Source organism: Schistocerca cancellata, chromosome 5 (genome assembly GCF_023864275.1).
Source record: "Schistocerca cancellata isolate TAMUIC-IGC-003103 chromosome 5, iqSchCanc2.1, whole genome shotgun sequence".
Lineage (NCBI taxonomy): Eukaryota > Metazoa > Arthropoda > Insecta > Orthoptera > Acrididae > Schistocerca > Schistocerca cancellata.
In genome coordinates this window covers 375,776,131-375,792,345 of record NC_064630.1, presented here as the reverse complement: position 1 = coordinate 375,792,345, position 16,215 = coordinate 375,776,131, and the positions used below count along the sequence as shown (strand labels likewise).

Genomic DNA, 16,215 nt, shown 5'->3' with positions numbered 1-16,215 from the left:
ACCACGAGAATCACTGTTCGGACTATACCTGGACGCGTCCGTGAACATAACCTGGGACGACTGTTTCAATGACCATGTACTGTGTTCTTGGCACCAGGCTTTACGGGCTCTCCTATGACCAGAGGTCAGTGGAATGCACCTTGCTGGTCTCTGGGCAAATAAACCATGTCTGTTCTATCGTCTGTAGACTGTGTGTCTGGAGAGAACTGTTCCAGTGGCTGCGGTAAGGTCCCGAGCAAGACTACCCGCAGTACTCCGTGGTTGTCTGCGGGCACTGATGGTGAGGTATCGGTCTTCTTGTGGTGTTGTACACTGTGGACATCCCGTACTGTAGCGTCTGGACATGTTTCCTGTCTGCTGGAATCGTTGCCATAATCTTGAGATAACACTTTGTGGCACACGGAGGGCCCATGCTGTGACCTGCTGTGTTAGACCAGCCTCCAGTCGCACTAGTATTCTACTCTTCATAGCGTCATCAATATGTGTTCTTCAAGCCATTTTCAATACACAGTCACCATTAGCATGTCTGAAAACATCTGCACACTTACTCGCTGCACCCTACTCTGACATGCACCGACACACCTCTGCATATGTAGACTGCTGCCTGCGCCACCATGCAACGACCACAGGTCAAATGCTCTGCACGGTCATACCCTTAGGTGATTTAAACCCGGAAACTTCCTACAAGAGTGTTGTGTCACCATGTATCAGCATTATCCTTAATTTATGAGCATGAGTGTAGCATTGTGATCTGTAAGATCTGCCACAAACTAGGAGATTAGTGGCTGCCATGTGCAAACTATAGTGACATGCTCCATAATTGTGCTGCTACCATCATCTCTGATATATTCTGAAGATGATGATCGTGGGTATTTCAGTAGTTACATATTTATGGAATTTTGCCTCAGTTCTTGAAAGAGAGATGCTCTTTTCTCTTCCACTAATTGAAGTTGTCTTCTGATTTATACCTCCTAGCAAGTGGGTCAAAATCATCTAGTCATTCTCTCAGCGACCACAACGGCTCCGAAATGGAAGATAACAGAGAGACTGCCGAAATATTGAATTCGGTCTTCTGAAGTTGTTCCACCGCGGAAGATCATAACATTGTCCCTCCTTTCAACTGTCGTATGAATGTCGAAATGGCAGATATTGAGATAGTCGATCGCGGAGCTGAAAAGCAGCTACAATCACTTAGTAGTGGAAAGGCTTCAGGACCCAGTTGAGATACCTATAAGATTATATAAAGATTATGCGAAAGAACTTGCTCCCTTTCTAGCAGTAATTTATCATACATCGCTTGAGCAACAAAAGGTACCTAATGACTGGAAAAAAACACAGGTCATTCTCGTTTTTAAGAAAGGCCATAAGACAGATCCACACAATTATAGACGTATATCATTGACGTCACTCTGTTGTAGAATTATGGAACATGCTTTATGCTTAAGAATTATGACGTTTTTGGAAAATGAACAGCTCCTCTATAAAAATCAACATGGATTCCACAGATAGACATCCTGCGAAACTCAGCTCGCTCTGTTCCTCCATGAGATCTGCAGCACAGTGGACAACAGCGCTCAGGCTGATGCCATGTTCCTTGACTTCAGTAAGCCATTTGACACCATCCCGCATTGCCGTTTAATGAAAAAAATACAAGATTACAGAGTATCAGAGCAGACCTGCAATTGGATTCAGGACTTTCTTGCAGATGGAAATCAACACGTCCCTCTTAATGGAACTAAATTGACAGAGGTAACGGTAATATCTGGAGTACTATGGGGAAGTGTTATAGGCCTGTTACTGTTTACAATATATATAAATGATCTAGTAGAAAGTGTTGGATGCTCTTTAAGACTATTCGCAGATGATACAGTTGTTTATACAAAAGTATCAACGCCAGAAGATAGTAAGAATTTGCAGAACGACCTGCAGAGAATTGATGAATGATGCAGACTCTGACAGTTGACTCTGAACCTAAATAAATGTAACATATTGCACAGACATAGGAAAAGAAATCCACTACTATACAGCTACGCTGTTTATGACAAACAGCTGAAGACAGCATCTGCCATAAAATATCTAGGCGTAACTATCCAGAGTGACCTTAAGTGGAATGACCATATAAAACAGATAGTGGGAAAAGCAGACACAAGACTCAGATACATCAGAAGAATGTTAGGGAAATGTAACTCACCCATGAAAGAAGTGGCTTATAAGGTGCTTGTTCCCCTGATTCTTGAGTATTGTTCATCTGTCTGGAATCCCTATCAGATAGGACTGATAGAGGAGATGAGAAGATCCTATGAAAAGTGGTGTGTTTCGTCACGGGATCGTTTAGCTGGTGAGAAAGCAATACAGAGATGCTAAACAAACTCCACTGGCAGACCTTACAAGAGAGACATTGTGCTGTTGAAATTTCAGGACAGCACTTTTCAGGAGGAGTCAGACAACATATTACTTCCTCCCACATACATCTCGCGTATTGACCACGAGGAGAAAATTCAAGAAATTAGAGCCAATACAGAGGCTTAGTGATAGTCATTCTTCCCACACACTATTCTATTCGCGAGTGGAAAAGGGTTGGAGGGATCAGATAGTGGTACTGAAAGTACCCTCTGCCACACATCATTATGTGGCTTGCGGAATATGATGTAGATGTAGATCTTTCGGTACTGTTCTTTCTACTTTAGTATAATGAAAAGTTTCTATTAACATCATGAAAAATCATGAGTTTTAGGCTATGCCATTGCTGGAACAGTCTGAAGCACTAGAATCCACCCAGAAGCCAATTGTACTGAATAAATCAAGTCACATGATTATTGCCTACTAGTAGAGATACTTACACTAGACACAGCCTGAAACGTCTGCTGTGACCTGCCACAGTTAGCAAAATTCTTACAATTTCATTGCATTATATATCTGCTGTGGTGGTCTCTCATCTCACATCGTATTTGTTTAAACTTACTGCGAATTAAAATAAATCCCACTTTTATAGGAAACCATTAGAGAAAGTAACAATATCGTGAAAAGGGAAGTTGTTACTCACCACATAGCAGAGATGCTGAGTTGCAGATGGGCACAACAAAAAGACTGTCACAAATAATAGCTTTCGTCCAGTAAGGCCTTCATCAGAAGCAGATGGCAAACACACACACACACACACACACACACACACACACACACACACTGCACACACTATTGCAGTCTCAGGCAACTGTGGCTTCAGTTGCCCGAGACTGTAGGTAGGTGTGTGTGTGTGTGTGTGTGTGTGTGTGTGTGTGTGTGTGTGTTTGCCATCTAATTCTGATGAAGGCCTTACTGGCCGAAAGCTATTATTTGTGACAGTCTTTTTGTCGTGCCCATCTGCAACTCAGCATCTCTGCTATGTGGTGAGTAGCAACTTTCCTTTCCACAATATTGTTACATTCCATCCTGGATTTTCCATTGTTTAATAAAGAAATTATGTTCCCAAAGGCTAAAAAGCAAAATGTCACAACTGGTCTCGTATTTGAGAGGAGTGTGGTTGAAATCCCCAGCCAACTAATGTGGTTTAAGTTATATGTGGTTTCTCTCAATTATATGAAATGAGTGCAGAATGTTACTTTTGATAAGATCATATGTGAATTATTTTCTCCATCTTGTCCAATCCAAGCTTGTTTCTAATTATCTTGTTATTGGTGGGACATTAAACTGTAATCTTCAATCAGTTTTTCTTCTTTCTTTGCTTCCAGCAGCTTATTAGTCTTACTCAGAAAATCGTCTTAAAATTTCATGCTATTTGTCAGTCCTTGTACTATAATTATATCAATACTTATACACATACATTTTGATCTTTCACTGTATCAGCTTCATAATCTGTCAGTGCTGAAGTGAAATCTGTGAATACTAAAATGCGCATATATACATTCTTGCCTCAGTATATACTCCTCTTCCCCAACCTCTCCCCCACCCCCCTCAGATCAGACACTAAATTGCGATGATATGTACTGTTGAGTTGGTACCACCGTGCATCACACCTGTGCACATCCCATTCAAATCCATCTCTGCCATGTATGCCTTGATCAACCCAACGGAGTTCTATTTCCTCTCATATTCACTTAGGCTGCTGAAAAGACATAGCCTAGGTACCCCATTGCAAGCTTTGAAGAGCCTGACAAAAGTGCATCTGCAGAAAGCTCCAATCTTTTTCCAGCTCAGCCTCATCGAGTGTGCCCGTTCCATAATGATCTTTCTACCTGAAACTCTCCTGGCTACTCTAAAATTTCTTTCATGATTAATTGCTTTTAATTTTTCTAAACTAACTGGGGATGTAACTTTGTACACTATTCTTAGTGGATATACTTCCATATTTGTTTCAATCTCTTTTGTTACTGTGCTGATGCAGTGGGAGACTACAATGGATTTCAGTTTCTCCAGAGTGTCCATGGACTCTATTATTGACTGGCAAGATTGTAAATTTTTGTCTGGAGCCTTTACCCTTCTTTCCCTAGCACCTCCACAGATATTATGCCTTTTCCTGTAATTTAGCTTGTTGCTCACTGGCCTCACATCCTCAGTAGTGCCTTCAGTGTCATCTTCCACTTTACATGATTATTATCTGGAAAAATAACCTTCAGTTAATCCTTTAGCAATTCTTTGCCCTTTCAAGATTATTTTTATTTTATAAATCTAATGTTGCATGATGCTTGTAATAATTATAGTATTACTGTTTCATTTGCAGTTGCTGGGAGATTTACTGGAACAACAGATCAGACTAGAAGATGAGATACAGCGTGCTCACCGAGAGCGTGAATCAGAAAGACGACGTTTAATTGAACATTTGCAAACAGGTATGACAACTGAAATTGTGATTGGACCCAAAAAAATCTCTTTTTTTGTTAACATCTCATAATCTTAAACTCCTCATTGTAGAAAGTTGCAAATTTTTTCTTATTATGTATCAGGTAGTTGAGCACCAGTGTAATTTCTTGTTCACTTGTGATGCTTTCTGGCAATTTGACCAAGTATCCTTTTGCAAAGGACAATTTTGTGTTGTGCATAATTTACTTTCATTTGTGTTTCAGTTGAGCAAACAACAGACCATATGATTTCTCAACTGCTGTCATTAAGTGCAAGCGAAGCTAATGTGGAGCATTTGCAGCTTCTCTTAGAGAAAGAAAGACAGCAAGAAGAGCAGCTTTTCAATTTACGACAAGAGGAGTATCAGCACCTGCATCAACAGGAAATACTTAGTGAGTATGATGAGGAAGATAAAATTGATCATGCTGCTTGTGTAATACTGTAACACACTTGTAGGATACCACAGAAAGTAAAGTATCCCAGAAACAAAATACAGGTTGATTCTTGCAGAGGAGATAATAACAAACAGCCTCTTTTTATAATGCTATTTACTCAAATAAATAGCGCCATTACTGATTCCGAACCAACTGGTTTGTCATCAGGTGTCTCGTTCACTTTAAGATACATTTTTTGTTGTATTTTACATTAGTTTTTTGTACTTTTTCAAATTATTAATGTTAATTTGTTTGCATCATTTGTGGTTTGAAATCATTATAAGGCACAGTTACCATTAAATAGACAGTTTCACACATTGTGTTTTGGTTGTAGGGCACCACCAGCCCAAGGAATTTTCACCGTATGCGGGAATAAAAAGTGAAAGTAATGTAAACTACTACAGAAATGTATCCCAATGTGAACAAGCTGTCTGATGACAAAACTGTCAGTTGGAAACCAGCAATGCTACTACCTATATGAGTAAATAGCATTATAAAAATTGACTGGTTGCTGTCATCTTCTCTACAAGAATCAGCCTGTGTTTTGTTATTTTGTATACAACCACAGTCTCAAAATGTGTTTTCAACAAAATAGCAGAAATAAAATATTAACAGTTAATTCCACATTTTTGTTGTTGTTCTGGTCTTCAGTCCAAAGTCTGCTTTGATTCAACTCTCCACGCTGTTATATCCTGTGCAAGCCTCTGTGTGACTGTTGCATCCACATCCATTTGAACTGGCTTACAGCATTGGTCCCCCCCCCCCCCTACAATTTTGACCACCATTATGAAATTGATAATTCTTTCACCTCATAGGCTGTGTAATATCAGTCAATCACTTCTTTTGGTTAAGATGTGCAATAAATTTCTTTTTTTCCCAATCTGATTCAGTACCTCCTCATTAGTTACTCCATTTATTCATCTAATCATCAGCATTCTTTTGTTGCACCACATTTCAAAAGCTGCTGTTCTCTTCTTGTCTGAATTGCTTATCTTCTATTTTTTCACTTCTGTACCAGGGCATACGCTAGAAAAATACTTTCAAAAAAGATTTCATAATGTTGAAATTTGTATTTGTGTTAACAAATTCCTCTTTTTATACTTCTTGTGTTACAGACTGTTTGCATTTTATATACTCTCTACTTCAGCCGTCATCAGCTATTTTGGTGCCCAAATAGCAAAAATCATCTGCTGCTTATTCACAGTAAGAAATACATATTGCTAGAAGTTTTTAAAAAAGTGTTACTAGTTTTTTAGAACTGCAGGATTGTCTAAATCCCAAGAGAAGCAAAGTAGTCATGAATTTTGCTCATTTCATATGAGCAATATTTTCATACTGCTACCATATTGGATGTAACAAATTGTACACTTATACATAATTTCCTGTACATACTGTTTCCTTGTTCACACACACATTGTGTCATAACTTATATGCTATCTTGTGGTAAGAGCCTCATAGGTGTGTATTGGCTACTTTCTGCTCATCTTTACAGCTCCTATTCTTTGTGGTCCATCCCCCTCACCCCCCCCCTCTCTCTCTCTCTCTCTCCCCCTCTCTCCCCCTCTCTCCCCCTCTCCCCCTCTCCCCCTCTCCCCCCTCTCCCCCTCCCCCTTCCCCCCCTCTCCATGTGTTTGTGTGTGTGTGTGTGTGTGTGTGTGTGTGTGTGTGTGTTTTTTACGCTTCACGACACCACATCACTTACCTTTGTTTGTCTTTGCAAACCCTAACCAATGGCATTTATACACATTAATGTTTGTAAATGGAGAGGGGATGGCAGTGGTCCTCTCCTGGAATCTGGAACACACACTTTACATTTCTTCCAAAAGCAGAATTTTCATTAATTTCTAGAAATGATTGTCTCTGATTCTGTTAAACCTCAGATTTAGTCTATGCTGGCATAAGGTTGCTAATTGTGATCCGAAGTGCTCTGTTCTTCTCAATCATGACATAATTTAGTTTTTCTTACTTGGCTTATTGTTCACAAAAATAGTGCCTCTTCCTTTATCTCTACAGTTGTTTAGATGCTATCCCACAGTGAAGATGGATCCGAACCTTTGTTGCACAGTGCCAGAATCCAAACTTCTCTCTCCTACTTCCTCGTACACACCCTTGAGATGCAGTGCAGAATGGATCAAACACTCCAGCATGTGAATTTATTTGTCATTTTCCCACTCCTCTCACCAGAACAACACAAATTTAGCTGTATAATCGTAGTTGAATTAGTTGGTATTTGGCAGTAAGTGGGCTGGCATGCTCCCGTTAGCAATGTACCAATAGAATCCTGCCAGTATTGGCTCCCACTGAGTTGCCACTTCTGTTGAGCAAATCATTGTGCTTTCCATTTCTCAAGTAAGAAACTTTGCTGAATCTGAAAATTTAGTATTTCAGGGGGGGGGGCTTTAACTTCGGTCCTAATAAAAATGGAGACCTGACTGCGTAGAGATGATTTAGAGACCCATACTGTTTGTGATTTTTGTAATGACAGAGACTTTAAGACAGTTTTCTTTGCTGTGATAGATGCCTGCAGGTAAACTTGTCACATCAATGACGCAACTTCAGACCTTAAATGTCAGATATCAGTTAATTTAAATTAGACTACAATATATATGACCATCATATGCTGTCAGTTCCCAGGACTACACCCCCTCCCAGCACTAGTTAATAATCACAACATTACATCTTTTGCCCACGGACAGCTTAGATTGTAGCCAGCTTGTTGAGACTAGATTGAATTTTAAAGAGCAAATCAATTGTAGTAGATGCTAAAAGATACTGTCATTTCTTATAGTAAGTCTGTTCTTCAGTGCTTCATGTGTGGCTGCAAATGTGTCAGTTGGGAAGCATGAAATTTTCATCAACAGCACAAAATTCTGAAAACTGGTAGGACTGTTCAACAACATGTCAAACCAGGAGTCTGAAGGAGGACTTCCTTGGTTCAGTCCTATGTATTAAAAGTGTTTCCACTGTTCAATTTTAGTTTCTGTTTAGGAGGATTATCACAGGCATCTAAACGAATACTGGGTCTGGGTGAATCTTTACAACAGTGATGCAGAACATGCAGCTTTCAATGTAAATATTTCTTCAACTTGCTGTTCAAATTTAAGAAATAATATTTCTGGACGTGAATTTTTGTTAGGAGATTTACACTAAAAAAATCCTGTTAGATTAGAAATGCATGCTGAATTGAGAATGAAACCCATAACTTTTGCTATTCATGGGCACATGCTCTACCAACTAAACTGACCAAGTGTGACATTCAGCTTGCCTTCACAGGTTTACTTCTGACAGGAACTCTCTTCTACCTTTCAAACATCACAGAAAAGTTTCCCTGCTTACCTAGTTGGACTAGCACTCCTGGAAAAAATATCATGGAGAAACAGCTTAGCCATAGCCTGAAGAACGGTTTCCAGAATTAAATTTCACTTTGCAATTGAGTGTGTGCTGATGTGAAACTTCATGGAAATTAAAACTGTGTGGCAGACCATGACTTGAACTTGAAACTTTTGCCTTGAAGTCTGGAAAGTAGGACAGAGGTACTGGTGGAAGTACTGCTGTGAGGGTGCTTCATGAGCTGCACATTGATAGCTTAATCAGTGGAGCATTTTCCTACAAAAGGCATATGTTCTGTGTTCAAATCGTGGTTCATTACACAATTTTAATCCACCAGGAAGCAACAATGTGATGTACAGTTTACGTCCAAAATGATTTTACAAACTTCTGTGAGTGGGTTTCTCACTCCAACAGAAGAAACAGGCTATAATGACAGATACACACAAATCTTTCATTAATGAAAGAACATTCTTCAAAACCATGACATCAGAAACCAATCGTGAATGTCCAAAATGTCCTCACTGCATGCACACACCATGGGCTGTTGCAAACTTTGGAACCCCAAAAGACTGCTTAAAATAGTTTTACTTATATCCATAACAGTTTGATGAAGTGTCCCTGCATTAGGAAAGTCCACTGCACATACAAGTTAAGTGAGATAATCTCTCAGATAATAATAAAAGGTATTGACTCCCAAGAATTGAGTAGTCTGTGGCACTGGTTCTCACCGTTGTATACTTTGTTCTTCACAGATATTATCTAGTGCACCTTCAATAATGTGACTGAAGTATACATATTTATACATTTTACATACTTTCATTTCCTGTTGTCATATAGGATTATCTGCAGGAGTAATTCAGCCAATCGAAAGACAATATGTAATGCAGCAGTACAAATACTGCACACAATATGTGACTATACACAATGCAGAACTTGCTTCAAAAGTTGTGGAATTATAGTACTCATTTTCCAACACTCAATACATAATAATAATAATGAAAATTGATTATGAATGAAATGTGATTTGTGAAACCACATTACACCATACAAAAATAATTTCTGTGAAGAGTTTTCTCATTGTGTAGGATTCATTGCAGGATCTTTATTTCTGTGTAAACATTTTTAACACATGAAGGCTGATATATAGTGAGAAATTTGGACTGTGGAAATTAAACATTAAATTAAAATATGTATTATTAGCCTCTCACAACAAAATACATCTTGCTAGACACTCCCATTCTACAAATTATATGATCATTTACTCCAAGAATTGAAGACTTGCTAGCTGCATTATTGTAAAGTGTGTTGACCATAAAGAGATATCTATTCTTGCACCATTTAGCTAATTCTTTGGAAATTATTAGTTGCAGTGATGGAAATAGTAAGTAAGCTGTAGCAAAGAATCAGCAGCTACTTAGCTTAAATGAGGACATGCAAGCTTTCTTTCAATGTAGAAAATTTCTGATAATTTTATTATTCTTAATTGCTGCTGAGTGAGGACAAAGAGAATGTAGTAGTTCATGATAAATAATTCTTAATACAACTTGAAGGATTAATTTCTGGCAGCTATTTCTCTTTGCTGAAATATAGCTTGGCACATCCCACATCTGCAATGGTTCTCCTCTGTAAGTACCTACCAAACACAAACAAATAAGTCTCTTTCCTCCCATCACCATTTTTCTCGCTGTTCAGTTTGTTTCATGTCTACTTATTTCTTTACTATTACTGTTACTTTTCTCCTATTTCTTTGGTTACCACATTTTGCATGGTTTCTGAATTATGTTTTATTTTGAATTTAAATATTAGTCACACAAGAACCAGTCACATTGGAGGGTGTACAATACTGCTCAAAAAGTAAAGGAACACTTTTGATTATCAGTATAATTGAATTTTTAACACATTTTTTACATTCAGAATAAGGATCCAATCTCCGAAATCACACAAGAAAATTGAGTCATGTCATAAATAAGACTACAGACCCAGTAGATTCAGTTGGTGATGCGAGGTAGAATCAAGGGCAAGACAGTGGTAAGAAATACTTTGATGTTACAGTAGTTAGTGTAATGTCTGTATAGCTCTGTGGCTGTGAAGTGCAGCCATTAATTTTTTTGTATATTGCTGTTTTAATATATTGAAAACACAAAATCAACACAACAAACAGTTCTTAGTTGTTAACAGGATACTTTCTGCCCTCCAATAGGTACAGAATGTTGTTTCTTTGATATCTCAACCAGGAGCTTCCAACTTCAACAACCACATGTGTTCTACTAAATGGTGTGGATGTGGTAGTTAATAAATCTCTAACTTTCTGCCATTCTCCTCCCAAGTGCTCCAAAGGTCATTATAGGTTTTGGCATGTGTTCTGGTCAGTTTTCTCATATGGTCCGTTTTGTCTCTGCCTCTATATTTTCAGTGGAGCTGAGGTCTAGTGGAGGAGGAGACCATATACGAACTGATATTTCATTTTGTTCTGGAAACTGCTACTGCACCATCGCAGACATTTGAATTGGAGACTGACTTCTGCCACTGCAATCTGTCATTCACAAAATAATTTTAATCAGAGTATACTAGACTGTAATGTACTGACAAAAATACTGATTATCAAAAAAAATATTATGTTCTGCCAGTCATAATTGATAATGTTTTCAGCAAATGGTAATCACAGAATCAGTGTTCATCATGGAGTGTCTCCTTGATAGCTCCACCGCTGCTATGTAATCCAGACTTCCATAGTTGTCAGTAAATTCCAGGCATTGCAGCCCCATCATATTTTATGGCCTTATGCCAGCATTGTGGAAGAGCATATATTTTCTGGTGGTAAAAAATCTTGTGCTGTGCTAATAGCCATATTGTCACTACTTTGTGTTCTCATTATCTTCAAAGTGTGTCCTAAGTAGAGAATCCGTAAGTGATGCAAACAGGTGGAAACCACACAGTGCCATGTATGAGACAATGATGTCCAACCCTATTTAGCGATGATGTGTTCCTGAGTTCTTAAACTTGTGTGTCGACATGCTTTGTCATGTTGGAGCAAGACTTCTTTTGGATTCTTATCAAACTAAACATGTCAAATGGTTCTTGAGTTTGCCTACTGTCTGCACATATGCATCTGAATTAATGACTAACCCTTCCCAAAAGACTGTCCTCATTACTTTCTCAGCAGAAGAAGCAAAAAAGTCTGCAATTGAATTTCATGACCCGTTTCTGTCCAGCTGACAATCAGATGTATTCTGGGAAATTAACTGTACAGTTTCTGACAAAAAACTTAGAGCCACAAATGTGATCCGTTCACTTATGTGAAAATGTACATGTCTGCTGTTATTATTATGTGTCCAACAGTCTGCACAAGTTTCCAACACTATATACTGCAGAAATCTGATGAGGGAGTTTTATATCAATTGAGCAGTCCGTATACTGCATCTGCAAGCTATGTAGTGGTTAATGGTAAGAGACATCCAATACATAATTAATTTTTCGAGGCCACATTTTTTTAATACTTGGTTCTATCTGTTGAAACTAAATGTATTTAAGAAGCAATCATAATTTATTTCACTTTCTGCCATGCCAGAAATAGCAACTACATCCAAAAATACTTTTATAACTGGTTTCGTTTTGTACAGTTTTTTCGTCAATATCATCTGTGAGAAATTGAACAAATATCATGCTGCGCACTTTTCATAGAAACACAGATATATCATCCACATTTGAGATCCATTAGTGGATCTGTAAAGAATGAAGTTGACTGATAGTGATATAATAGGTGTTTAACAAGATATTAACAAAAAATGGTTCGTATTTGAAACATGCTAATGCAGACAGGTATGAGAACTTGGTGGCTGCCTACAGTAGTGTTTGAAAGTTCTGTGGTTACTGTCTTGGACACAGCACTGTAGGCTGCAAGTAATAGGTTGACACTATAGGTTGGGTATAGGAACCAACCCCTATGATTAAGTTTCTGAAGAATATGTGAAAAAGTAAAAAACAGGGCTATGCTACAGTGCTAGCAAGTAAGTGAAAATTCCTTCTTTGTTGTAGATAGTTATGTTGCATTTGTCAAAAATAATTTTCAGATGCAATGGAGGCACTGCTAGAAGAAGAAGGGAAACATGAACAGAAGTTGAGGGAGTATGAGCAAGACAGAGCTGAGACAACACGCACATTGTTGAGCCAGTGAGTAAAGTTGCATCGTTCCTTCTTTTTCTTTCAGAAAATTCTTCCTCATGTTGACTATACTCTGCCCATTGTTAGGATGTAATTGAAATAAATTTGGTTTCTATATGTTGTTGTTATTTCAATCTGGAATTTCATATTGTGACCTTTTCCTTTTAAAAAGTTCTGCTAATCTTATGACAGATTCTATGACCTAGAGTCAGTGGCATACAGATACAACTAAATAAAAATTGTATTATATTAATTGAACTAATAATTAGACAGGATTTATCTAAACATATAAACGTTACTGGCAGTCGTGTAGGACTTATTTTGTTTAAAGTTCTTTAATTTTAATGTTCTTCATAGCTTAATTTCATTTGTGTGCTTGCCATTTATTCATTTGAAATAATGTATCTGTATGTCATTCTATATAGTACCAAAAACATACAAATAAGGAAATTATACCCAATTAAACTTAAGTTACAATGTGATGGCCTTTAGGCTTTTGACTTACAATGCTAGTAATCATAATTAAATTCAGTATATTAATTTATGTTTATAAATTGAACTGTCTAAATATTATATTTAAATTTTATAATTAATAGTTTAACATTGCAAGGAATAAAATAAAATGAAAAAAGTATCAGTATCTGGGGAAACCGAACCAGGATCTGCAAATTATCATCCTATGCTCGAGACCACTCACCCACCATGGAGTCTTGAAAATGGCACTCTAAAAATCCCTCATACTCTGTGTTTGCACAATATGCATGTTCAAAGAAAACTGCTGACTTTTTTAATTCGGCATTCTGTGTCAAATGATTGACTCCATATTAAATACTTGTTCAGAACATATCTGCCCATCCTAAAACCAACTTCATGTTCACTTAAATTACACTCCAGTGTTGTTTCCACTCTGCTTACTGCAGTCTTGGAAAATATGTTACATGCAGCTTGCTGCAAAGAAAGTTGTTAACATCTTGTTTATTGCCTTTCTTGTGTAGTGGATGTATCATGCGTTCCACTCTCCTGGGAGTTTTTCTGTCTTCCAGATTTTTTCAATAATTAATTTTAGCTTTTTTTAATTTTTGATAGAGGCCTAAAAATGTTTCGCTATAATAGAGTCTTCCCGACTAGCTTTGTAAGGTTTTAACAAATTCAGTTTCTTTGATAATGGCATAAACCTTTTAAATTTTCAAGTGTGAGTGAATATTGGAGCTTATTGATTGAGCAATTAAGAAGCTGATCATAATATTTTGCAAGTGTTTCGAAATTTCCTATGTTACGTATGCCAAATCAGTAAGCCTATCCCATGCACCTCTGTTGTTAGATTTACATTTGAGGTACATCAGCTTAACTCTGTAAATGTCACTTTCTCCTCCAGACATCTACTAGAAAAGTGCCTCTTTAGCAGATCATCTACAGAAAACACTTTCATACTGCTTCATATACTCACTTGTTTTACCACTATTTAGCCTGTAGCCTTTTGACATACAGGGATAGCAATCATAACTATAAGGAGTATATTAATAGTGTGTGTATAAATTGAAGTGTTATTTTTAAATTTTATAGTGGATAGTTCAACGTTGTGAGGAAGAAAGTAAAATGGAAAAAAGAATGTTGGTATCACTAGGAATCGAACCCAGATCTGCAAATTACCAATCTATATGCCTTCATTGTGTGCCCACAATGCCATCAGAACAGTTTTTCTTTAAAACATCAGTCTGGGCACAGTGGCTAGAGACAATAGTTGTGTGTGAGTGTTGTGCTTGTGTCTGTTTTCTACTTTAGAAGAAGGCCTCATGGCTAAAAGCTAGAGTATATAGCAGTCTTTTCATTGTGTCTGTGTGTGACTCAGTGTCTCCTCTATATGGTAAGATTCTATCATTTTCATTATATTTCTGTTAGAACTTTGTTTGATGAAATGTGACTGTCTTTGTATAGAAGCCGTTGCTGTAATCAGACTGAAAGCTTGCTGAACAATTGTCAGAAAACTGATTCCATATTCTATAGTAGGCTACTTTGACGAAAACTGTTGAACAAATCTTGACGATTGTAATTGTTACTTTCATATCGTCACTTTTGTAAAGGACAGTAATGTCAGAGGAAGTTATGTATAAAGTGAAACTGAATATTTACAGTTTTGTTGCATATTTATTGTCTTCCTCCCTTCCCCGCTCTCCTCCCCTCCCTCCCCTCCCTCCTCCCCACCCCCACCCCACCAACACCCCCACCTACCCACCCATCCATCCTCAATTCGAGTGTGATTGAATGTATGATATTGCATTGCATATAAAACTCTTGTTACATTGGTTTTCATTAGACACTTGTGACAACTTTATGGGTTTAGTTAATAACAGGAAAAATAATTTTGATGACAATATTGTGTGTCTGCCTTGCAGTATAATTTTCTGTGTGCATAGATTATGTATTTTTTGAGAATTTTGTGCACTATGAACAGTGACATACTACTTTCAATTCAGGGAACTGGAAAATAACGAGCAGCTGCTGAGCTTATTGTCAAACCAGGATCAGAACAAGAATGAGCTCTTGAGAAGATTGCACAAAGATGAGGAGTTGCAACGTGCAGCTGTTGGGGCCCTGTTGGAGCGAGGTGATGCACGCTCATGGGGGCTTGTGCAGCAAGTAGCTATTGTAAGCTCCCAGCTGAGTGCACTTACTGCCCTTGAACTGGAACGCAGGCGTCTTGATGTAGCAGAGCATGTGGTAAGTTTTAGGTTTTGTATTGTTGCTTTGCTTTTTGATTCTCATATTTTGCCTTTTTTAAACAAACTAACAAATTAAGGACATTTTCAGATAAGCGATAATTTAATCAATCTGGAAAAGAAATTGGTAGTTTTAGATGAGAAAAAAAATCGTGATTGATTGATCTGAATACCACAGACCATAGCACAATTCAAAGAAATGAATAATGTGAATAAACTATTCAGAGGCAGGAATGCACCTACCAATGCAACTGCTAATAGGTGGTCCACTGCTACAAACTGAATTTTGTAGGAAGTGAGAAGTATCATGTCCCATATGCGGTGCAAGTTCATTACAGCTGTGCCTCAATATGTGATTTATTGCTTCATGCTACTTACGTAATGAACGTTTTGATAGGAACAATACAGCATAACATATCATAAACACCATCACTTGTTTCTAAATGCTGAATAGTGAAATCTAGTGCAAAAGCTGTATTAAGCTAGTAAACAGTGCTTTGCCTATTTTGGAAAGGCATGATTGACTTGAGGAAGCTGATGTTGTTGTGGAAGTGTAATGCTCGCACATCAGCATAGTTCGCATAAAGTAACTTTGTGGTTGGCAGATGTTGGTGGGGGAGAGGACATTGTTGCTGGAGAGAACACAGCTTACCATGTACTCATATAACCAATGTAAATCACTTAATATTTAGCTCTTCCCCCTTCACCCTATGTCATCTGAACTGCCTGACAAAGCT

At 37.8% G+C, this 16,215-nt stretch overlaps 1 protein-coding gene across 1 annotated transcript in view; it reads left to right on the top strand.

Moving 5' to 3' along the window:
• LOC126188325 (E3 ubiquitin-protein ligase LRSAM1-like) overlaps window positions 1–16,215 on the top strand; it is a 174,056-nt gene that overhangs the window by 98,029 nt on the left and 59,812 nt on the right. Inside the window, exons 7-10 of the mRNA XM_049929919.1 lie at window positions 4,718–4,826; window positions 5,061–5,228; window positions 12,671–12,770; window positions 15,236–15,479. Coding sequence (XP_049785876.1) covers window positions 4,718–4,826; window positions 5,061–5,228; window positions 12,671–12,770; window positions 15,236–15,479 — 621 coding nt within the window. The remainder of the gene's footprint in view (window positions 1–4,717; window positions 4,827–5,060; window positions 5,229–12,670; window positions 12,771–15,235; window positions 15,480–16,215) is intronic.